Raw genomic sequence first — 25267 nt, 5'->3', positions numbered from 1 at the left:
AAACTAAATGGTGGCTGACCCTGAAGACCCCATGAGCCACAGGACAGATACATATAACTCCACTCACACAGTGAGTCTGTTTCTTAAGAACAACTCTGTGTGTGCACATTCCCCTAATTTTTCAAAGCACACCTAGTTAGAGCAATTTAACCTCCTATTACCTTGTTTTTATTACCTAATTAGTGATATTTATCTGTAGACCTTTATGCTCAAAAAAAATAATCTGAGGATCACACGCACAGAAAGTAACATACTTTCAATTCTTCTGGGATTCTTTTTGATTACAGCCCTGACTTATCTCTATCCAAATTGCTTCAGGGAATTTTCAAAAATTAACAGGGGAAAGAAGTTTACAGCCCCTAACACAATATTGCATTGTTCAGTGGAACACCTGTGCTGGTTAATTGTCTGGAATTAACTGGGTTTTGTTTTCACTTAGGGATATCAGTTGCCCCAGAGGCTGTACCTGAACCTCCACCACGTGGATGGAATCCCAGCATCCCTTAATCTTCTTTGATCCATCTCCAGCTTTCTTAATGAGGATCACCCCGGCAAATCCATGATCCAGATCCCAGAGGTAGACAGAGGAGACTCCACCTTCAAAATACCTGCAGGATGCAATCCAATAGGCATGTTAAAAGTAAGCAGGATCCAAGCCAGAGTCGGATATCAATAATAATCTTAAATAAGCACAATCTCTATATCCTAGTAAAGAGTTTTTTCTTCTTCTAAGACGGCACGCTCACACCAGTTATATACCTAGAAACACAGCAGTTTATATCATTTTATAATACAGAGACTTTAATTACAAAAAAACCGTATATTTCTCTAAAGGAGAATAAAAGCCTAGAGAGAAACAGAGCCAGTTACAGATTTCTACAGTACTTGAGCAAACAATTCCTCTGATTCCAATTAACTGTAACAGCTGGTAAAAGCACAAGCTACAAAGTAGGCTGAGAGTAAGGCTTTATTTTACAGTGTGGGGTTGGGTGTTTTTTTTCCTTTTCTCTCGCTATTGGGAAAGTCTGGAAGCTCTTTACAATAAAGTCCGTTAATTAAGACAAAAGGGAGCAAGTAAGTAGCTTTATGCTGCTGTATCAAACATTTGTGTGAAGCTGGCTTATTGATTTATTGCAAATAGAGTTGAACTGAAACGAAGGTTCTTAGAAACGAAGGGATGCTGTTGAGGTTTACATACTATTCCACCTTCAGATACAGTACACAATAGAAAGTAAGCTAGACTACCTAAATCTCAGGTTTCTGGTAGCAAAAAGTACACTCTTGGAAAACGAACAAAGCAATGACATCAGCAGAACCCCACTGCTTCTTTATAACACTAGTGCTAGGCTCCTCGTGTGCCAGGTGGAAGACGCACTTTAAAATAATGGTAAAGAACCCAATGCTGCAGGAAGGAAGACGCACAAGAAGCAATTTTGGCTTCTAGAAAACCAAAAGTGTAACCCACAACATTTTCCTGACTGTTTCCATTCTCAAGTTACCAAAGAGCCATAAGGAGTATCACACAAAAAGGAATACTCTTTGATGGCGCACGACTCTCGGGTTTCAGTGATGAACTTGTGCCACACGGAATCACCATCTCCTGCGAAGAGCTACAGAAAGGAGGAGAGGCAGCTTCAGTTGAGCCAGAAGCTCAATGACAAGACACTTGAATAGTCAGACATTTCTATTCTCTTCCAAGCGCATACTGCCGTTCTGCAAGTACATACATAAAGCAGACAAAACACCTGAGAATTCATTGTCTGGAGGAGAGCAAAAGCTCATAATCCAAAGGCACAAGCTGCTGCTAGGATTGACAGTTCCCAGCAGCTAAACTGGGAGAGAGTCACACAGATTAAACCATTCTGTGTTCCTGCCATCACGACCATGCACATCTGCAAGCGACTGCATGTTTCTCCTCTTCTGCAAGAAAGGAAAGTATCACTCATCGCCAACGTGAAAAACTTGTTGAATCCTCCCACCTTCATGCTCCCCTCCTTTCTAAACACAAGCCTGACAGTTGTTAATGGCACTGAAGAGTTGATTTACTGCTCATCTTGGACTTTATGTATTAGCTTGAAGTACTGTAGATTCAAGAACACTAACCCATCCTTTTCTACAAGTCAGGAGAAAAGACATCGGAAAGTTAATTACAAGTAACACAGGCAACTTTGAACATCTTCTCTGCACTTACAGATCAGTCCAGTATGTTGTTTCAAGAAGGCAGAGTCACCAAAAGAGCCCCAATTCTTTTTAACTGCATGCGTTCAAGTCTGTATCAAAACCAATGCTGACCCCAGGAGGGGTACATGACTTCATATTAACTCACCACATCGTTTCACTTTTAACGGGCGACTACCGCTACTCGTCACCAAGTTTAGTCTGGGCATTTAAGTAACCAACACACACAGCACTGTCCTACGACATTTGTCAAGCCACTGATAATACACCATTAAAAAAAGGAAAGCCCTTTGCTCCACAGGCATGCTAAAGCCAGACTTCCAGCAGGCAATTTAAACCTAACAAACCAACAAATACCCTTTTTTATATCCCCTGGGGAATTCACAAATGGATTTTGGTTAACGCAGTTAATGGGAATTTCAGTCCCGCAGCAAACCTCCGTTCCAATCTAAGTGACCCTTCCCTTCGACAAATGGGCAGCGTGAATCAAAGGCCAGAGAGCAGAAGCTATTGTCCATTTCCACAGCAAGTTTGCTTAAAAAAAAAAAAAAAAAATTAATATATAGAATAAGTGAATTCACTGCAAATGAACTGGCAGCCACTGAGAATATTACAGTGTGTATAGACAGTTTCCCCATTACCCATTTTATGAGCTTGCTACGAGCATGAAACATTAATTAAGAGAGGGACCGAAACAAGGTTTTTGGAAATTTATTCTTACCTACTGTACTTTGATCCTAATGACATGAAACAGGAAAAAAATAATTTTTATGTGGTTCACCTTTATGAGATTTTACATAAAGGCTTTTGTGGGTATTTTAAGAATGTGCTAAAATGTTGTCTGAAACCACATAAAACCATCTGAAGAACCTCCCGCCAGAACTAACAGTGCACACATGGAAACGCTTTAACTTGCCTTTGTATATTTAATGAATCAAATATAGTATTAATATTGTTTTAAATACCAACATGCTATTTCAATAAAGTTGCTTTGCCATAGCCAGATCCAGTATCTTGAGACTCAAACAACAATGCCAGCGATTGAACCGTTATGAATCCAAGGCACGCCGGGATATATATTAGCCAAAGCCTCCTCTGTGCTTCAGCAATATATAATCACTTCAAAAATATATTTTCTCCCCATGAAAGAGGAGTGAATATCATTGATCACTACATTAGATTTCACCTTTCCTCACGCAGCAACTAAAACACACTGAAGTGGGATTTCTGAAGACTAAACCCAGGAAAGTCATGTTTGGAGAAGGGAACATTCCTTGAAACCTCTTTTCTTCAAGAAAAATAAAGAAGCGCTACAGGTTAATTGGCTGCTACATAATAGAAAACTGGATGACAGACAGATTGGGAGGAATTTAAATCTACATTCATGAACTCGGATTTGCCGCAAGAAGGCTGGACCGCCTCCAAGACCCCCCTTCACCACAGATTAAAAACCAGCACTTATTAAAGCCCAAGAGGAGAGGTAACGAGCTTGGAAAAGGTTCCTGGAAGGCATCAGCCGGTATCTTCTTTGTTAAAGAAACGCATGGGCAAACCAGAGCACAGGCCAACAAAGTTACACACAGCAGTGGCAGCAAAATGCTTTGAAAGCACTACATAGCTCCTGGATCGAACATAATTTTCTTTGACCACCCGTTCTGGATACCCTGGCTTGTGGTACATTATCCTCCTGCACAACAGCAGTCCTAAAAGGCAATCTGTCTTCTTTAGAAGCTTGAGTCCTCTCCCAAAGTGTCCGAGGCCCAGCACAAAGCAATCAGCAGATGCTTTTGAGATGTACAAGAGGTCTGACATAGGAGGAAAACTCTAATTTGTATCGGAGTACCTCAGAAACTCCCCCAAAGGATAAACCATTTTCAAAGGACAAACCATTTTCAAAGGACAGCAATTCAAAGCAAAGCAATCGCTTGTCTTCTGCTTACCGACACAGATCTCTCCAGGATGTACTCTGGATTTACCTACAGACAAAAGTTTGCAATAAAACGATGAAAAAACCATAGTCTTACGGTTGTCATGTCCCTTTATTAACAGCCAAACAATGCCGAACGATATCCCTGTCCTCTCCGAGGACAGCCAGTGTTCTTCCATCTCTGGTAAAATAATTTCTTATTAAAGTTGTCTAGGAAGGTGACTAAAAGGTGTAAGGCCCAACGTAACCATCATTCATTCTCTTTACAAAATTCACAATAGCATTTCACTCAAAATCAATTCTAGTTTTAACGTCATGATCAAACACTGAAGTTTTATATCCGTTACTCATCAACCACAGAACTCCTGGAAAAAGCCATTTTATAAAAAAAGTGTCAGACTTAAGACTGACCTACTTTACGAATGCAAGAATAAAAGAAAATATTTAAGCTAAGAGTGATCCAAAGCTTTATGAAGTGTTTGAAGTTTAAGCGGGTGGAGACACAGGATGGAAACTTAAGGAACTCGAGCTGTATCCATGAAATAGAGAGACCGTGGCCAGAACAAGACTCTAACTCGAAGAGGGATGTGACAGGGGAGGAAATCCCCCAGCTTCTAGCACAGACCTCCAAAAAGGAGGAGAGAGAGTAGTCACTTTGCTTTAGCACTAAAGGACAGATGAGGAAAGGCACCATAACTTTCCTGATAGCATTCTACTTCTCACAAACCTTACAAATGAATGCTGGACCCTATACTGAGAAAATGAGTTTCCACCGCACAGCAATAAAAACAAGCTATGACTTTCAATTACACTTCAGACCCAAATCACTCATCCATAAAAACACTTGTGTCTTTTCCAGTAAGTAGCTGGGAGCCAGAGATGCCGGGTGGGTTTTTGTATCTGGCTTACAGCTCTCGCAGCACTAAGCCACAAAACCCTGATGCCAAAGTACCAATACCTGGAACCTGAGGCTGGCGATGCAAACCTTCAAAAGAGTTGCACAGTGTTTCAAACTGGCTCGTTCAAAGCAGCAAAATATATTTTCTTTTTTCTTTCCCTAAAGGTTGCAGAGCTATTTCTTCCAGCTACAGAAGTTCAGCATAGAAAGGGAAATGTCTCCATCTATTTAGATCAACAGACTTCCAAGAAACCTGTCATTTAAAAAAACCTACCCCAAAGGAAAATATTGAGCATTCAGCTGCAAATGTTGTTACAAGAGTGACAATGACTGAAGTCACAATCTGAAAAGCAAGCTAGTGCCAAACAGCAACCCAAACCGATTACCTAAAAGATTCGGTGAAGAAGGAGACACTTCAGCCATTATTAAAACAGATGATTGTAATGCAAAGTGACTTGGCGCAATTGTCACCACGTCCCTACCGGATGCCTGCACCCTGTCATTTCAAACCAGCACATAAATAGCAACAGAAATATGAAGGAAGTGGCAAATTTCAGCAACCCACCCTCCACCGAACCCAAAACATTGCTAAGACGTTCATTCAAATCACCTGCCAGCTTGTAGCTCAAGGGAGGGGAAAGAAAGTCTTCAGGACAAGACCAAGAGAAATAATTCTGTTGCCTGTGTCCCCCACCCAGCTTTCTAGTAACGAGGCTCACGAGCCTGTTCTTTAATTAGAAGGACAGGTTAGTACCAGGGACTAACCAGGATGTAACACTTCTCCCACTGGCGTGAGTACAGATGATTTACAATTCCTCTCCCTCCTCCTTTGGTCCCAGGAGTGCAACTCTAGAACACTTTCAGAATGTCACCTAAATACTTAAAATGAAAAAGGTAAAATGTTTGTGTATTCTGACCAGCTGTTTTTCACCACAGTTTATGAACGCAGCCCAAAGTATGCTTGTGGACTCTGTACAGGTATTTTACAGAAATTCTTTCCAGCATACACAGGTGCAAAAATCCCTCGAGCAAACATACCAATCTAGTTAGGTATGTGTAACTTCAATGCCAGTTGTACTTAAAAGCACACATCTGGACCACGGTGGGATGACTCAAACTGCGAAGCAGAGTTGTGAAGTGCAGGGAAGGAAAACAGTATCCAAACAATGGGATCCTGAAGGCTAAAAATCTCCCAGAACCTCCCATTTTGTGCTCTCTAATACCATTCATTATTTTAAAAAAAAATCCGTATTGCTCACATTTTCCTTACCATCCAATTGCTCTTGGCAGATGGAAACTAATGACCAAATCCCTTTTGAGAAGTCACCTGGAAACAGTTCCATTAGCCACCTAATAAGCAAGACAATGGGTCACTTTGTACCATGTCCAAATGCGTAACCGGTTCATTAACTACCAGGAAGCGCTGACTGCTTACAAATCTTTCACCCGTACCCATCCATTCGACCAGCAAGCTCTGCAGAGACAGCCCACTGCTTCATCCTCCGACAGTCTGACACATTTTAGACGCTGCCAGCTATAATTCAAATATGGGTAGGAGGGGAAAAGACAGCAGCAGAAGTCTTCTGTGTCATGTATTAAGTTTGCCAAAGTCTGCGCAGACTACAGATTTCATGTGACATACTTCTTTCTCCAAATAGGTATTTATCAGATGTGCTACAAGATGGTTATTATTTAAGTTACTCTGTCTTCAATTTTCCATCATTAATACACTGGGCATTTGTGAGAGCACGAGGTAAATTTCTGCGAGCACAGCCATGTATTATTAATCAGTTCTCAAATTCCAGATCATAATAAATGGAGATTTTTAAATTTAGTCGTGCTCCATTTTTGAAAGCATGTAAGTAATTTCTTACTAGGGATTTAAAACCTTCAGAGAATGGTGTTTGAGGATAGCACTGCATCATCAGTGCTGACCTCTTAATACAAGCTTTCCCTCTCCAGTGTTCAGATTTTATGTAATCACAGAGAACCGTGGGAACCCAAGGGAAAAACTCCTCCTCCACTGACTATCTCAGATTCAGAAGACAAGAATGTAGTCTGTACAGAGCTGCTCCAAAATGAAGCACCCAAGGAAAGATAAAATAATAAATCAGATGAAAAGCAACTAATTTTGTTTTCCCAGCATGTCAGTATACTTACTTACTTTTTTCCTCTCTTCTTCTAAGTTTGCTCTAATCTGTGTAATATATATCACCAACTTCAATATTGATTCTGGTTTGAGTTTGGAGCTGCCCATAGGTGACTTGAGGAAGGGACCCCAACGCCGCTCTGTTTACTCTGACATCTAAACAATTTCCTTGGGAAAACATCATGGTTTTAATTTTAAAAGCACGCGAACATTAAAGCAACGAGCATCTTGGCGGTTTGGGTCTGTCTTATGAGACTTCATCTTGTACTTATCCGTCTAACCCGGAGGCAAGAATCTCCTAGATGACATAATCCTGATGTCACACCCTATTGTGCAAAACCCTAGCCAGCAGTGAGATGGAAAGTCAGGTTTCCTTAGCGCTAGGATGCATAACAAATGCATCTGGATTCAATCTGCAGGGCCCTTGCTGTGAAAACCGCAGTAACTATCATGCCCAAGAGAAAGCCATCACAAAGGGCTAGTAACCATTAATGAGGAACAGTGAGCTAATGGCAATAAAGTCACTTCAAAGCTTTCCATGGGTTTTTAGTTTAGGCAAACTAGGTTTACATCTAAACACAGACTGAACGCTTATATAAAGAGCGCACAGCTGCCTAATCACTTTGTGAGTTGAAAGTTGCACTGCAGGCTGCAGGAATGGAAGCTCAGCAGCTGCTCCCCCATGCACACCTACGGGCATGAGCACTGGCAGGCTCTGCTAAAACCAAAAACACTAATTACCTCTCTTACACCTGGTGCTGTCTTTTTATTTACTTGGTGGAATCGGTGCTGTTCCACACACAAAATAAATCAAATTTGGTCAAACAGAGAAATACAGCAATTGCTACAAACCTTGCAAGTAGTGCAAAGTATTTTCAAAACTGGAGAGGAATGAACTCCACTCAGAGGATCTCGTGGTCTATCTGACCAGGTAAATAGATATATAAAGGCAGGGAAGGAGAAATTAGATTGCAAACCATAGCAGCACTCTGAAAGAGTTCAAGTTCAAGCACTAATAGAGGTTTGCCATTTTTTCTTATCAAGACAAGTAGCTGAAGGCTAGAATCAGATATGGTTCATGCCAAAATAAACTAAGAAAAAGGGTAAAAACAAAAAGGGGAAAGGTATCCAGCAGCTTACAGGATATTTGAATACACTCGGTAGTAGAGACGATGGCACAGAGTTTAATGGCCAAGAGCCACAGTCTCAAAATGAGACATCCCTCAAGTCCAGCAAATCAAGGCTGTTCAGTGAGATTAAACACGCTAATAAAAAAAATCAGCCCTGAGCACTCTAAAAATTAAAGGGTAAGCTTGTCTGTCACTGGGACTTTGCTGCTGTACCTGACCAGTGGCCCCTTCAAGGCTCCTGAATCTACACATTCCTGAAGGCACATGCTTACAGGAAATTCCTGTAGCTTTTCCTCCTCCAGCTGAAAAAAGAAAGGTGATGGATGTTCAGTTTAGGCAGTATCTATGCTGCAAAGAGTATTGCAAACGCTTGGCTGACAGAGGTGCCATCCTCAGCACTGCTAACGCCATCAAAAATCTGAGTGACTAACTCCATTTCGGACAGGCTTCCAATCCAAAATTCAATAACAAGAGGATTACACACAATGAAGACATTTTAGAGGTCAATCCTCTCCTAGACCTCCTTCTGGTCCTACCAAATTCCTTGTCCAGAGCTCTAATATAATAAATTGAAAATGGATCAGCATCAAAACACAGATAGAAGCAGAAGTTCAAAAGGCTTCTGGGCTTATTCTGTTGAGAGAACTCAAAACCTTAATCAATAAAAACATTTTCAGGAGCAGAATGATTAAGAGGACTGTTTTATGTTTTGTTTTTGGTTTTTTAATTTCAAGCTGTTAAAAATCAAAAGTACCGATAAATCCAACTTAACCTAAGAAAGAAAGAGGTAAAGGATAGCTTTCTAAAAGTATGTCAGCTTACTAAACTGGTCCAAAGTTGCCAGAACTCATCTTGTTTGTAGAAACACTCAGATCAGCCGCATCCTTCCCCAGGGAGGTCTATTTAATCACTTCAGAAACAGTTTCTTCCAGACAACAAAGAGCAATTAGATTACTTAATTAAAGCACTGATTATCTCCAACCCAAAACAACAGAACACAGAATCTCAAATAGATAGATTTACCCAGATGCCCTGGTCCTCATTATGCTTTGATTTCAATCAATCACGCACACACGTCAAGCAAAGGGCAATAAATTACAACCATGTGTTTGAAGGAATTATCTTCATGATATTGGAAGTGGAGAGCCAAGGCTCTAACTGAATGGTGTAAGATATTAGACTTCCATCTGGGAATAATAACCTACCGAACAAAAACATACCAGGGCATTAGCTTCAGGCAGCGTCTGAGTTAAACCTGGCAGCAGGAGATCAAAATTAAACAGTTGTTTTTTAGGAAAGCGACACGCATTTTGGTAAAACAGATCACCAAGAAATATGCTTGTTGCTTAACATGTATCTGGTATAATTCCTCTTTAACCCAAAGAGACACGAACATGCCTCCAGAAAGAAAAGGTGGGCGACTCTAGAGATACTTAAAGGTAGTTTGCATTAAAACAGACGCTTACAGGGGAACAACTCAGCACTGGTAAGGAGGCAGTGAAGATTCAGCAAAATTTTTGTTCTCAAGCTATCACGATTTGAAACAACTCCACGTGATATTACAAGACCTCTCCAAACTTATTTTCACACTACAGTCACTCAGTGTGCTGGCCAAAAAGCTTCTGGGGACAAAACTCAAGTTTAAGACTAGTCAGCAGCGAGCAAATCTGCATGGATTATTTCACAGAAATTGTTAACAAACGCCTAACAGGCTGTTTCCCTCAAAACACCCACGCTAGCAGGTGCCAACCCCTTGGGAAATGGCAAATACATGCTGATGACTCATTAAATGTAGGTGGATACTTATCACACCTGATTAAAACAGAAATCTAAAAAGGAATGGTATGTGGGCCAAATGGGACTGACACAAGGAAAAACTGAAACTATCTGAAATCTTGGGAGACGCCCGAGATGAACTCTGCATAAAGGTAGAACGGGTGACAATCCCGTTTGGACCGTATGCCGAGAGCAGAGTGGGAACAGCACATATTCTGCAAAGCATTTATTTTTCTATAAAAAGGAAACATCCTCCTCTTCCACTCCCTGCTGGAACGACTAGCTGGGGAGCGAAGCGAGCACCATAGAGCGCTGGCTCAGAAACAAGAGCTTACAAGGTATTAAGATACACAACGTCTTTCTGCGACGGGCAGTCCTTACTGGCTAGATGACTCTGCAAGCACAAGATCCAGCAGTTTAGCCCAGCAAGGCTGGAAACAAAGGCACAGACTGCTTTGAAAAACCTAGCAGAAACCCTCATTATAGGAATAAAATGTATCACAGCCCAGGAAATTCAAGCACACTGGGGCCCGGTGTTCTCTGTGAATGACTGCTTACATAAGATCATTTCTGTATTAACTGTTACCTCTCTACCATAAAACACAGCATAGGCTGTGGTTAAAGGTCTAGTTCAAAAACAGTCTCTACCCTGTAGAGAGTGGGAAAGAATAGGCTCTTCAGAGACAGCTGAATGAGAGCCCTGTGTCAAATCAGAGGCTTCTCTCTCAGCATCATCTTCATCATTGCAGATTAAGAATCTGCAATGCAAGCCGAAAGTACAGCAGGGCAATAACTGCTGCACCTAAACTCACATTTTTTAAGAAAGAGATTGTAATGCGAAGTAACAATTAGATTGCTGTCGCCTATGAATGGTCTGTTTAGACAGACATCCCCACCAGAGCGAACAAAGACAACAACAGTCTCTGCAGGTCAAGTCAAGAAACTTTTTTTGCATGCTGCCTACAAAATGAACACTGTTACTGGAAGCTGGAGCCGTTATAAATCTTCCCATATAACAGAAACCGTAATTTTCACAAAAGATACAGTAGTGAAGACTGCCAGCACACTACTAATTTTTTTGATTAATACATCAACGCTTTCAAACGAGCCTGAAATCTTTCACAACGCTGGAAAATCTCTGTTGTCACTGGCTCTGGAATTTTAAATGACACTGATAATTTTGTCCTGGAACTGATGCATCATGCACTCCTTTCCCAGCCCTGCAAGTTGCCAAACCAGAAGGCCAGCAACACCTTTAATCGACATCACATGGCTCAGACCTACTTCTGGCTTTCCAGCGGGTACGCGGTATTAGTTTCCAGCTCTAGCAGACCATGGAAATGACATCACTGCAATTGCCATCTTGTTCCCACTACAACCTTCCCCACACTTCACTCCCCCACACAACTTCAGCAGCTGTTATGCCGGTAATTGTTACAGTCATTCCCAACCTGATATGTTGGCAAGACCAGCAAGGAGCAGTGAGAAAAGTTGGCATTTGTTACCCCCACCTCATTTTTTGCCCTCCTCTGATCTCCAAGTAAAAATGAAGCTTCTGCTGTCAAAATACTAAATCCAATTGTCTTATTAAGGAAACTGGAGTCCAACTACTAGAACAAAAGCATGTTTCTATCCAAATCTCTGTTGTAGGTAAAGTACAAATCATTTCCAATTTCAAGCATGAGGAACCCTTCAAACGGTCAGGTTAAGTTTCCCTAACTTCGCAAATTCTTTCCAGAAATGTCACAATTTTTACACCACTCAGCAAAACGTAAGCCACCCTTCTGCTCTTTTTCTGACACATTTTTGAGGTCATAACATGCATCAAAGCGGACTGTGCTGACAGATGCGCTTATCTAGTCTGACTACACTGCGAGCCATAACGCCTCCGTCCTTTCTGGCTGATGACACGAGAATGAAGTCTTTTTGAGAAACCCCTCCCGTATCCCCTCTAACAACGTATTGCTTATAAAACTTGGACTGACAAGCTGGAAGATGAAATTTGATGCAATCTCACCTTTTACTTCCGTACAATATATTAAGACTACTGTTGTACCATATGCAGAACAGGGTTCAGCAGACTCACCAAAGTCTGCAAGTAACCCGTACCGTGCTTTCCTTCCTGCAAATTAAACCTTTTTAAAGAAGTTATTGTATCCAGCCGTGACTTCATGGTCATCTGATCAGAGAGGGATTTAAAAAAGACAACCTTGGGTCCATAAACCTACTCATTTTCGTCTTAGTGTATAAAAAACCCCTATTGGTCCTGGTCTGGTCTGCACCTGGGGAGCAATTGCAAACCTCTCTTTGCTGTATATGCAAAATTCCTTTCTTCCAGTAACTTCAGATACCAACAACAACTGTTACTTGCAAGAGAAGTTGGACACCTATGAAAATAATGCATGAAAATCAGTAAAAATACTTGTAACAGACGATTACACATTTGGACAGGCTACACCTCCATTGAGCTACATCTTAAAAAGATTAGAAAACCTAGTGACTTTTTACCTGCTTTTGTTAGCATTATAATAGTACAGCAACACATGATGAACTACGGCTAAGGAGGTATTTTATCTCCATTTTTGGGCAACATGAAGCAGCAATGAGGTTTCTTCACCTTTTTCACAGTCATTAGGCATCTCCAATAAGAAAGCCAGATAAAGCAGTACGTTCATTTTGCTTTGCAACGCACACTTGCTTTTAGATTTAGCATTACTATTGCCATCCCACTAGGAGACCACAACCTACAAAGACGACAGCTGAACCTGATCACATCTTGAAACCTCAGATGTGACTGCAATGCAAGACCAGCAAGCCACCTGGACAGTTTCCTATTGCTGCTTTAAAAAGAGACACTGCCTAATCTACATTTCTCTTACACATTCTCCATTAATTCCTTTGCTTTACACCTCTTCAAAAAGGGCCTAAAACAGAAGCATCAGAAGTATATTAATCCCGTATAACTGCTGTATTTTGGTATACTAGCGCCTGTCATTTTACTGGAAGATGTGAAAGTTGCTGCTATATATATAGATACTTTGAGGGAATGGAAAAAGCAGATGGTTTAAGACTGAACTTTGTCAAGATCAAAGAGAACCCAGGTCACTTCAGGACAAAGACACCATTAATCTGTTAAAGGGAGGAGGGAGGTAGGAGAGCACATCAGCATCTGCCTTTAGCATCAGCTGACAAATTTGATCACGTTTTTGTATCGTGAAATCACAGTGGATACGCTTCCCAACAGCAGACCAGCAGCTGCCTACCCTTCTTCCTCTGTTATACATTGGTATGCCACTCTCAGAGGGAGCTAGTGACCACGTTTTAGACTCATTGTGCGCACTGCACGCCTGCTGAAGGAAACAAAGAAAGCAGAGGGCTCTGTACGGTAGAACTGACATACAAGTCTCTGTACTGGTCAAAGGCATTGTTGGCTTCCACCTCCAGCTTGCGCAGGCGAGCAGATGGCATGGCACCGTCTTCCAGGGGAGGATCGTATTTGTTACTCCACGGTGATCTGCCAAAGAGACAAGGAAAAGAGACAGTTAGACAACCAAGGCAAGCTCTGAAAGGTTTCAGAGTGCGGGGGGGTCTGACCTAATCCACAGATGCTGACCATCCGAAAAACCAAAAGGTACCAAGAGCAGTCTATCTGTTGAGGGGGAGGTTCTTACAGCTATTTCAGATACTGACAAAAAGGGGGCTCTGGCTCCTCAAAGTTTGCAGTGTACCCGGGGAACACTCCCCATCTTCCAGTTTCTACTATATAAATAATCATGCTTAGGTTTGAATCTCTTCCTTCTTACATATTCAAAAATGAATCAGCTGTTGCACGTTAGATATTTAAAATTATTTTCATGCAAATACAAATAGATTGTGTACTTTATTTGGGATCTGACAGTATCTGAGCCAAACACTGCTGTCTACAATCAAGGTCCAAATTCTCCACTATTTTGCTTTGAAATAAACTCTATTTTTACCATAACATTAGGAAAACATTTGAACAGTCTGAAGGATTTAACGGGGTTTGTAAAACTACAGGTTTTACTACGGTTTCTGCAGGTGTGGAAGAGATTTTGTGCTCTTAATGAAAGATTTGGTATTAAAAGATTAATGGAACCCTTTGCCCATCTGCTTGAGACTTTTATAATTCCCATTCTGTAAATCTGCATTCTCCTTTTCATTTCCCCTTGGAATAACCAACCTACATATATCACTGCTAGTTTAAAGAAAGGTACCTCCACCCTTTACCTACTCACTTGTCGAAATACCGCACCCTACTAGCACTAGGTTTAATGCAGTCCATACGTAAGGGCCTTTTCCTCAGCAGCCATTTGTTATTCATTTCTCAGAAAGGCATCTAGTTTTGACATCTGTTTCATGCAAAACACAAAGAACAGGCTCTGCTTCGCACTTTCACAACACTTCACTCCTCCCAACCACATCTGACCCAAAAGGTGAGACACGAGGAAAAGTTAAATCATTATGTCACATCCACCTGGAGCAATGTTTTTCAGGTGGTGGTTCTCATTTTAAAATGGTTGCTTAAAACTCGGTTGCTTTGGAGAAAAGTTGACAGCTACAGTAGTGCTCCTTTACCTAACAACTCTCTGAAATCTGGAAGAGATTCGCACAAAAATCACCCCCAGGTACTATGGGTGGGATTCCCAAGCACCAAAGAAGCTCAGGCAGGCAGAGCACTCACCTTGCTATCACAAAGTCTGCAAAAGCAAAGCCAGGGTCTGTACGCCAGGCAATGCAGAAGCGTACTGCTACCTAATCAGCACCGCTCATTAGGATGTGCTTCCTTTTTCTTTCTCTACTAAATTTTAAAGAGCAGATTCAAAAAACAATTCTACTGTTTTCTGTAAATTCAGAAGACTGTGCTTCTCCATCTCGTACGAGGAGATCGGTGGGCAGAGAACCCATGCGGAAGCCACGATGAAGATACTTTAATTGCAAACGTTAGATCTCTTTTGCAGGCGGCAGGAATGGGATTTAAGGGAAATCCAGCAACCAAGACTCTTCTAGCTAGCAGATTGTGGTGTTTTCAACCCATTATGGTTGGAGCCAGCAGCAACTTCACCTAAAAAAACCCTCGTAACACAACCCCGGTTTTTTTTTTCTTCTTCTTTGTGGAAGAGTACTCACGACATATTTAAAAACTTAAATGGAGGCTATTTGAAGAAAGACAGATGGACAAGCACTTACATTTCAAAAGTCAGACCTCTAATTTCCCTAAAAGAGAATGTTTTTTGTTTCAGCTAACAGGTTTCAGTGTTGTTGGCACCGAATTCCCCATAAGGATTCCATTTAATAGAGTGATCAAACATACTTAGAGTGGAAATGTATGGACAAAGTCAGGGCCCTTGAAGTCTTAGATAAAAAAAATAAAAAAATAATAAGAGCTCTGCCTTCACAGTGTGGATGCCACTGCTGTTTCATATCCCCCACAAACCTTTGTTACTACAGGAGCACTCACAGACGTGTCTGTAAGACTACGCGCAGGAAAGGCTGCTCCCGCAAGAACCAGTGTGATAATATGATGAAACAGAAAAATATCCATTTATGAAGATCCAAGAGACACTCCCCAAATCTACCATCTGGTCTGATCCATGTTCAACATGAAGAAAAATCAAGCCTGTCTAAATAGGAGGAAGGAGTAAACTCTGAATATCCTAAGCAATTAGGATATTCTTCTCCCTGTGACTGCCCGATGAAACTGGTGCAGTTATCACCTGAATGGGCAAACATCCTGCAGCAGCCTTTTTTCAAAGCTAATTCCCAGTCAAATTGTAAAGCCACTCCAAAAACCCCAAACCTATAAAACTTGATTTCCAGTGAGAAAGTCTGACTACCTAGCTCCACCTTTCCTGCCAAAGTTCTGCTCAGTTGTCCACAGAATGCTTTGAAATCCTTGGATTAGTGTTAAAAGAAATGCAATTAGCAACCTCTCCAATAAGAGGAAAACTGACACTTAGTTTGAAGTGTGCAGTAATTGGGGACGGAGCACGTTGCAGGCAGGGAATAGTATTTCTTGGGACTTCTAATTGAGTGTGTGGTTCTGAAAAATCTTTGTGGAAATATCAAAAGCTTTTAAAAGCTTAGATTTCGGCCTAATTGATTAAATTAGTGTAGAGCCACTTCTCGGTAACAACTTCAGATTTTATGAGGTATGAATAACAGCGTCTGAACACAGGCACAGAATGGGATTAACACATGCCCATGTTAGTATTGCTTGGTTTTCAAAGGCTTTTGCTTTGTGCTGAAGGAAAGAATTTACTTCACAAAACAGAGCTGAGACCAATCAATTCCAGAAGGAAGAATCACTTCAATCCAGAACGCTCGAATCAAAAGCCTTAGAGAAAGAACAGCATTCTTTAATGCCAGCAGTTAATACATTATGCCTATTCTATATGAACAAATTACATAGCTTTTTTGAAACCCCATTACTTAATAAGTCCTGAAAATTTCAAAGCGCTTTAAAAACCCTAAGTCCTCCTCCTTCCTTGTAACTAGTTCCTTCTCAGAAAGAAAGAGATGGAGCAAATTTCAGAGGCAAGCGTGAAGCCAACCTTAAAGAAAGGGCTGCCACATGCACTAATTAAACACGGAGGGGCGGGGGGGAGCAAGCGTTATTAGTTATTGCAGTATGTCACAATACTGTTTAACAAGGGCCTTTTCAAGTTTCCTGTGCCTCTGGTGACAGACGCTCATGTCAACAGCCTAAATAGGATGCAAGGGGACTGCAAGAAACATCGCAACTTCAGTGAGAGAGACCCACAAGAAATACAGTATCTAATCCCTCCTCTTGGATCTGCTGGAGAGGACACAGCTGTGTGAGTACACCTTTGCGGAGGGCAGAAGCTATAAAATGCTTTTCTAGCTACCAATTTAGAACCAATTAAATGCATGTAGCTGCTCACATAGATCTGACCAACTCAGACATACAAGCTTAATGCACACATGCTTTTAAAAGGCACCAGGCTCTTCTGTAGAAGGTCGAACAAACTTTCCATGTCAGACTACTACCCTAAAGAAGATGAGTGAACACCACCTTAGAGACCTCCTTGCTTCTTGGCCCACCTGCAGTAGGTTATATTTAAAAAAAACTCATAAAGATTTACGCTCAGCCACAATCCAGATGCACTGTCAAACTTTGCATCATTATCAGTGTCCTCCTCCTGTTTCTAGGACAAAATGAACCTCAGCATGTTCTAGGTGTAAATCATCTACAGACAGATACGCTTTCAGTGTAGGGAAGTGCCTTTCCTGCAACTCAAAGCAACTGAAACCAATTAATCTAGAATCTTTTACAAGCTTACCTGCTTCTGCAATGATGGCCTGAGCCAAAGAAAAAAAAATAATTGTTAAAATATTTTCTGGAATTCCACTTTGAAATACAATTCTTGAAACATTGTGGCCAGATGAATGTAAAACACTACTGCAAACCTGCACAAAGCAAAGCTAAATTCTTACTGTAGATCGGTTCCAATTGTTAGCACTAAAAATGCAAGGTAATACACTGAAGCTGGAAGGAGAGCCAGAGATGTAACCCTAAAATCATAACGAGAAGCAGCGGAACAGCTGAGCTGTTAACTCAGGACAGAAGATGAATGGTGGTCATTACTTCACAGCCTAGCACCCTTCATTATGAGAAAAGAATAAAAGCTAGGTGATGCAATATTCACAAAGGTTTCTGGACTATAAGTTTTGTGAGTCTTAATTAAATATTGGGAACCATGCCACTGTCACTACAGCCATTAAGAAAAGTCAGGCAATGCAAAAAAAAGGGGGGGGGATTAAATTGCTCAACAAATTGTTGAGCGATTACAGTCACTCAGTTTTAATCATCCTAACAGCAAGGTATAGAATAAAAACATTACAAGAGAAACTGCATTCAAAGTGGCAGCCAAAATACTGAAAACTCATCGGACCATTCCTGTATTACAGTCCTTTCTACTTCAAAATTCATTATATTATAATTACATGCAGCTTATATTGTTCAAATATTTTCAACCATTTTTGTCTACAGTCCTCAGAATAAATTAGCCATTTTAGTAGAGAGGGATTCCTTTTCTTTGCTAAAAAACTTGGGCCAAGAGTTTCATAGAGAACTAATGACACTGCATGTGCAAAGTCAGACTCGATCCCTTGAAAAAAGTGAGCGAAAGAGCCTTTCCCAGCTGGCAAGTCCACCCTGTTTTGTACAAGCAGAAGATGATTTTGTTTGAACCGACTGCTTGCATCATCTCTTTTCTGTTGCTATCCATTCCAAAGATTTTACAACCTGGCAACAATAGATGGGTTAATTTCATGCCAAGGCCATCAGAGTCATTTCTTCTAAAGATCCGACTGGTTTTAATTCTCTAAGATACAACTCTACTATAGAAAACCTGAGAGAAATGCGTTGGTTACCCCTTTAACAAAATAATATCATCACGTTTTGGGCTTCAATGAATGACTGCAAATCACATTAAAGAAAACATGCAGAAACACTGTGGTTTCTAGGATAAAACACATCTTGTTCTGGAGACAGGCAGTGGGGACCTGCCTTGCGAAGGTCATCAGATTAGCAGCCATACAACCGTGTTGTCTGAAACTGAAGCACTCCATGGCGGTCTGGAGATGAAGATGTTTATGCCCTCTCGCGTTATGGAAATACTAAGAACAATTTCCATCGTCAATGTCTTGCTGAGAGAAGAGGATTTGAAACAGTCCCAACTTCATCGACGAGAGTTTAATATCATTAAATTTCTCTTTTGGGCTAAGAATAAGAGGGAGAAGGGACTGCAATACTTGTACATAGTTCTCATTTACAAAGTAAACCAGTTAATTCTGTGCTTTGGATGTGAACTCACCTATATGAGTCTCCATCTCTGTTGTAGTCACACAATAGATAGTCTTTTCCTACCACCTTATCTCGCGCAATCTTCAACGGCTGATCAACAGAGGAGAGGAGATCTTCACAGAGGCTTGGGACCTGGTGGTTTGGAGAAAAAACGAGGGAGGGAAGAGAGGGTAACACATTAAGGTTAAAAGAGACTGGCATCCCTAAGAATAGATTTTGTAATTAATAGCCCACATCTGTCTCAAAGCCAGAAATCCTTTAAAAAAGAAAAAGGCAAGCTGCACTTAAGTTACAATACAATCCTATGCTCCCACCTCCAATAATTTCAGATTTAATTACCTAACCACTAGTGTGGTCCAGTACACTTAAATATATACATTCTCGATGTTAGCTTCTTGCCAAAGACGGCCAGCAAAGTGATTGTTGAGGACTGATGAATAAAGGTAAATATTTATAATGGAGTGGAAACGAGGGACCTGCTAAAAGAATACGCCATCCATACACTAGAGCGTATTTTTCACAAGCTCCCACTCTGGACAGAGTTTAGAATAGTTTCCAGGCAGCTGGCCAAACATTACCACGTTGGCTAATAAAAATACGCGTGTCTGCGTGCGCACATATAAAATCAAATACATCTCCTACACAGGTAGCTTTTAATGGATTCATAATCCCAGCTGTCTCCCTGCACTTCATGTGGAGAAAGACTACAAGATCTGCTTTTAATGTGGCAGAAAGGCTTTGATGTACTGCAAAGAGATGAGATGACATTTTGCAGCCTGAAGCTAGCAGGGATGCAAGCGCAAGCAAATCAAGCAAATTAGGCAAATTCCATCCCGTAGCTTCTTATTCTAGAGCTAACGGTGGCCCCGTTATTGATATCAATAATCCTATAATTGTGGGCTTTGGCCAAGCTAGCAGCTTCCTCCAGGAATTCCATCTCCCCCGTGTGCAGCGATGCGCCCCAATCCATCTGAGGGACCATCAATAAATCATTCTTGGAGCTATTATTAAACAATTAGTGTATTGTGTGTTTGCCTCGGGAAAAGCGTTCCGGATTTCCCCACAAGGGAAAGAGACTAAAGTAAAACGCAACAGACTATAGGGCAATTGGTAAGTTCTTGAACATATTGGTGACAAGATGGCAATACAGAAGATAAAAGAAATAACCAATGTGGAATCTCTTCTGCATTTCATTTGACATTGTAGAGATGAAAACCTGATTGTGAACATGAAGACAAAAGGCAATCCAGGGTAAAATTAATCATGAAGTGATGAATTCACAACTCATAAGAAATGAAAAGGGGAGGGAGGAAGGAATAAAGAAAACATGGAAATGTGCTTTCTTCTCTTCAAGCCGTTGATTCAGTGAACTGGTTGGTGTGATTTCAAAGGAAAGAAGTCTAAAGAAGAAAAAACAAATTAGGGGTGCAACAGCTCCCGAGAGCATAAGCACAAACTATTTTAATGCACTAGATGTGATGTAAGAGATGAAACTGCCTGAAACACAAACATTCCTAATCCCAAGTACAAGGCAATAGCATGCAGAGGATATTAAGTCAAAGTAAGCAGGGACAACTGTAAAACAACGTGACCGCAAAAGACCAAAAAAACCCGGAAAGGCCAAAGGACAAACCAAGATATGGCTAGCAGAGATGCAACACCTAACCCACACAATCACCCCGTAAACACATAAAAACAAGAGCAAAACCAAGAAATGGTTCATAAAGCTACTGACAGTGCTGAAAAAGGTTAGTTTGAGGTTTTTTACTTTGGTCTATACGGTGTAATGTGGTAACAAGCGATAAGTGAAGAGCCCAGATTAAAGAGCAGAGCAGTTCAGCATTTCTATAAAGCTAGATGCTTCTTGTTGGCATTCATCATTTGATACTTGGAGACCTGGCTGAAGCAACCTCAAAATCATTACGCGTTCACTGAGTAAATACAAGCGGATGGGAAGCAAGCAGCTTTTAGGAAAATCTTTACTTTTTCTGAAAACAGACAACTCTAATACTCCACAGAGCGGATACAAATCAGCAGTGTCGTGGCACAAGTTAAGTGAAATGATGTATCTGTGTTCATGAGCCCATCTGGTTCCACTTTGTCTCTTCCTTCGCTTCTCTGTTAACTATTAATTTTAGGCTGACTCTTCAGGCGGAGAGCAACTTGAGATGACTGCTTCAATTTCGGGGACACACACAACAAGACCCAAAGCACCTCAGCATTAAGAACCATGCTCCGTCTTGTTCCTAAGAGTGACCCGCTGAATATATTCCTTCTTCTCGGCTGCGCCTTGGCCAGCTGCCCATCGGCACAGAGATAAGCGTCTAGGAACAGACTCCTCACTCTGACGCACGTTTAGAAGGAGTTATAGTGATGAAAACACAATTCATGTGTGAATGTGAATGGCGTTTTTCCCAGACACTATTTCTATGGAATTTCTTTGGGAAAAGCCCTACGCTACGCGTGCGGTAAGGGAGCACAAGAGGACTTGCTGTACAATTCTAACTCAAAAATACATACAAAGCATTTTCAAAAGAAATCCCAAACTCAAGATAGAGTCAATTCCCCTGCAGAAAAGCTCCTAATAACCATCTGAATTTAAGACCCTCACAAAAAGCCACACAAACAACTTTTAAATTTAACTTTCTTTTAAAAATAGCATGTGCCTAGTACAGTGTTTCTACACTGCTCAGTGGCAGAGCACAATCTCTTATTGACTAGAAGGAACCCTTAACACAGTGGGTTTAAGATGCAATCTATTTAATTTCCACGTAGTAATGGTGAAGGAAACTGGATTATTTGGTAACACAGATATTCATGAGCACGGTCACTTTTCCAATTTCTAAGAGCTGTAGCTAGTCTTACAGCCCTAACAGTGAATGCATTATACCATACACTTACTAGAACATAATACTATGCTATATTATAATACACTAGTGTAATAGCATGCGATATACCCATTGTCTCTTTGGTACAGACACTCTACAGAACTTCAAGCAATATAAACAGGGAAGAAAACCCACTCATCTACTTTGGGAATATTAGAAAATTTTACCAGTGTTTATAAAAAGAACAGAGCTATTCCAGCTGATGGAACTACTCATGTAATTCTAATTATCAGGAAAACATCCAAGTGTGGCACAGTTACCCCAAAAGAGCAATTTTTGTATCATTTATTACAGCAATTTTCAACAGCTGCTGTACTTCTTTTCCAAGAATGAGTTTACAACATTTATGCATACTGGTCTTCCCCTTCTACATTACAAAGCTGCTTATAAGGCAAACGCAGTTAATTTGAACAAGGTAACCTGCAGCTTTAAACACTTCAGCTGCATGTTCATGAGACTATTTGATTCCTTGAATTTAAGTCCTTTGCATTTCAGAACATGCAATGATAAGGTATATGGCACAGCCAGGCTAAGGTAGCTGTAAGCACTGAGCAATTATTTTACACTATACATATGTCTCTCCTTAAATTCTTCTCTGTGTCAAATATCAAACCTTCCTAAAGCATTTAAATTACTTTTATGCACCTTCAGACTCTTGCAGAATTCAGTTTGTATTTAGCAAGAAAATATCCAAATCTTCTGATCCCAGCAAAGACAGCTCTGTTTAGAAGACCAACTGATCCTCTGAGTTTTCAGTCTGAAACAGTGGATTTGCATTGTTATCTTTTCTTATTAGCTTGTTCTACATTAACTGGAAAGCCAAAATGCTCTTAGGTGCCTGAGTGCATGCCTCCAACTGTCATTGTAGAAGGAACTTTGACTTAAATTTAGAAACACAAGAATTAACCCACTCCCCAGACCAAATACTGAAACGTCAAAGCAGTGATGTGGTTCAATTCATCACTGGACTATAAATAAGTGTCACTGTGATGGAAACACGGAAGCTATGATTGTTTTACAAGCAAAGACTGGGCTACCACCTTTATTTTGACACAAGTTTTTCCCGCTCTAGGCAGCGGCAGGTCAAATGTAGAATACAATCTTAACCTTACATCTTTAGCTACAGGCCATCATTAATTTAATTTGGTCCGCAGCGTACTCTGGACCCTAACGCACCCATGTTTCCACAAATAAGCACTCAATCATCTATTATGGTGGTTGTACGGAGTGAGACCACCCTCAGTGTGAATTAGGAAAGAAAAGAGAGAGGAATCTCAGGGGGTCCAGGCTCGGCTGTGCAGCCTGGAACCGAACAGCAGCAGCATTCAGAAGCACAGACTGTGCAACCGGGCACTGTGTTTGTGGGATTATTTTTTTTTTTTTCCAAGGAGATATACAATGAATGCGTAGTACAGAGGAAAGAAAAACTGAATGAAAAGTGAGTTAAGCATACTCTCCTGCATGTTGAACAAGGATTCTGTTGTCTCGTGTAACAGTATTCTCCATCACAGCAAGCCAGGTATGTGGACAGTGTTTTAATTAAGTCAACTGCTCTGCTATCAAGACAAATAATCGCTTGTGCCAAAGTCGAAACAGTACACTTTTTGGAGTAGCTAACCTAATAATCATTCCTTCTTGACTCACTTTTTGGTAAAGGAACTTATCAACTAAACAGTTGTTTCTGAATTATTTTTTAAATATGATTCAACAAGCATCTAAAAGAGTTTAGAGGAAACAAGAACAGTACTTCAGCTCTTCATGTCTTACACGCACTCTCCATCCTTGCTTTGACCATGCCGGCCAAATCGCATGAAATTCTGCATCTTACAAATTCAGGAGGGTGAGTATTTTGGCTTACTAGTGTACTTCAGTTGCATGGCTAAGTTCACTGTTTTCTTCTGCAGCCCCGACTGAAATGAATCATGTTTACAATTGAAACAGCAATATTGTTAGTGTAAGGCTCTGTGCTTGGAAATAGTCTTTTTCCATGTTTATTCAGAGGTCAGCATGTACTGACCTCCACAGGAACCTTACGCACTGGAAAACTATGCTAAATGTAGAAAAATTAAAGATGAAACACATTTTCCCTTAATGAATCAGAAGGAAGACGAAGCAAGCTTCAAAAGCTCAGCAAAAGCAGCATTCAGATCCATTTGTGTTTTGCATTTGTATCTATAACATGCAGGTATCCGAATGCACATGTGACTAGAACAGTTTTTAATTAAAAAGCCACATCCAAAGAGGAAAGCAAGTATTTTAATTACATGTGAACTCTTAAGATTTGATTTTTCTTTTTTTTTCAGACAACTTGCATCATGACAGAAGTGGAGAAAACCACCACCCGCATCACTTGGGGAAATTGCTCGAATGCAAAGAAGAGCCCACACAAGTTACCCGGCACTCCTGTAAAATAACCATTTTGGCACACTACCCCCTCTTCAGCCCGGATTCGTCCCCTCTGGGCCAGCATCTAATAAAATATTATTATAATTTTTCTGAGTCATTCCACAGCCTCAGAATTTCCTGTTCCTGCAGAACACAGACACGGCTTAACGGATGTTGTGGAAACTCAAGAAGGAAGCCTGGTTCCACTCATCTTGGGCCTAAAACCACTAGTAAAGTCACTCCCACAAATCCACACATTGCTAAACCTTAATTTGATCCATCAGATGTCCAAGGGCCACACATTCGTCAAACTTTGTTTATGAAATGACACTTAAATGGACTTTTGTGTTCAAGACCAGATGTAATTGATATTGGAAACAGCTCAGCTTTATTCAAGTACTTGCATTGAATTCCAGCACTGCAAGAATTAGCAAAAACAAAATTTATACCAATCAGCTTTTCTGGAAAAAGGCAAACATTAACAAGATCGCAGATCCAAGATCTAGTTAGCCATGTCATAGCAGAAACATTACATTAATTACAGATTTTTTTCAATTCAGCTCAGGGAACTACATTTTAAAAACTCTGAAAGGTGACTACTGGTCATAAAACAGGATCCTTGGCATTCTTCCTCTGATTTGCGGGATAAAATAGGGCTTTTGCTAGCTTCAGCATTCTGTAGCTTACTGAGAAACAAAGGCTAGCCATCTGGCAGGCACAACTAGACTGCCCTAGACTTTGACTAGTGACCTGCAGGTGAAGGCTTCTGTATCTCATTACCAGTCACAAGTCCCAGGAGCCATCACAGCGTATCAATATCTTGGGAAGTCTTGACTATTTGTGTCAAGAGTCCAGCTGGTGTTGGAGATACCCAGCAACAATGAAGGGATATGCAGAGGCAAACTCTCTCCAGCGATGTTTCTAAATCCTAGCTTTTCCCTCCATCTTTAAAAGCGGTTAGATAGGTTTCTAATTAGGATTCAATTCGAGCTCATCAAACGATCTCTCACACACACACACACTCCTTTAGAAAGATATTTAAACAGATGTTTTAAGAGTCTCTAACACCAGCAGTGCCGTGGCAGGAG

At 40.8% G+C, this 25267-nt stretch overlaps 1 protein-coding gene across 2 annotated transcripts in view; it reads right to left on the bottom strand.

The window, feature by feature from the left end:
- Positions 1-25267, bottom strand: part of CAPZB (capping actin protein of muscle Z-line subunit beta) — a 60516-nt gene that overhangs the window by 13246 nt on the left and 22003 nt on the right. For both annotated transcript variants that reach the window (XM_075773572.1, XM_075773573.1), the window contains exons 3-5: positions 18917-19038; positions 13459-13572; positions 467-608 (exon numbers count right to left, since the gene is read on the bottom strand). In XM_075773572.1, coding sequence (XP_075629687.1) covers positions 467-608; positions 13459-13572; positions 18917-19038 — 378 coding nt within the window. The remainder of the gene's footprint in view (positions 1-466; positions 609-13458; positions 13573-18916; positions 19039-25267) is intronic.

Source organism: Balearica regulorum, chromosome 21 (genome assembly GCF_011004875.1).
Source record: "Balearica regulorum gibbericeps isolate bBalReg1 chromosome 21, bBalReg1.pri, whole genome shotgun sequence".
In the NCBI taxonomy this organism is placed as follows: domain Eukaryota; kingdom Metazoa; phylum Chordata; class Aves; order Gruiformes; family Gruidae; genus Balearica; species Balearica regulorum.
The sequence above is the reverse complement of the archived record's forward strand: the minus strand, read 5'-3'. Positions and strand labels throughout refer to the sequence as shown.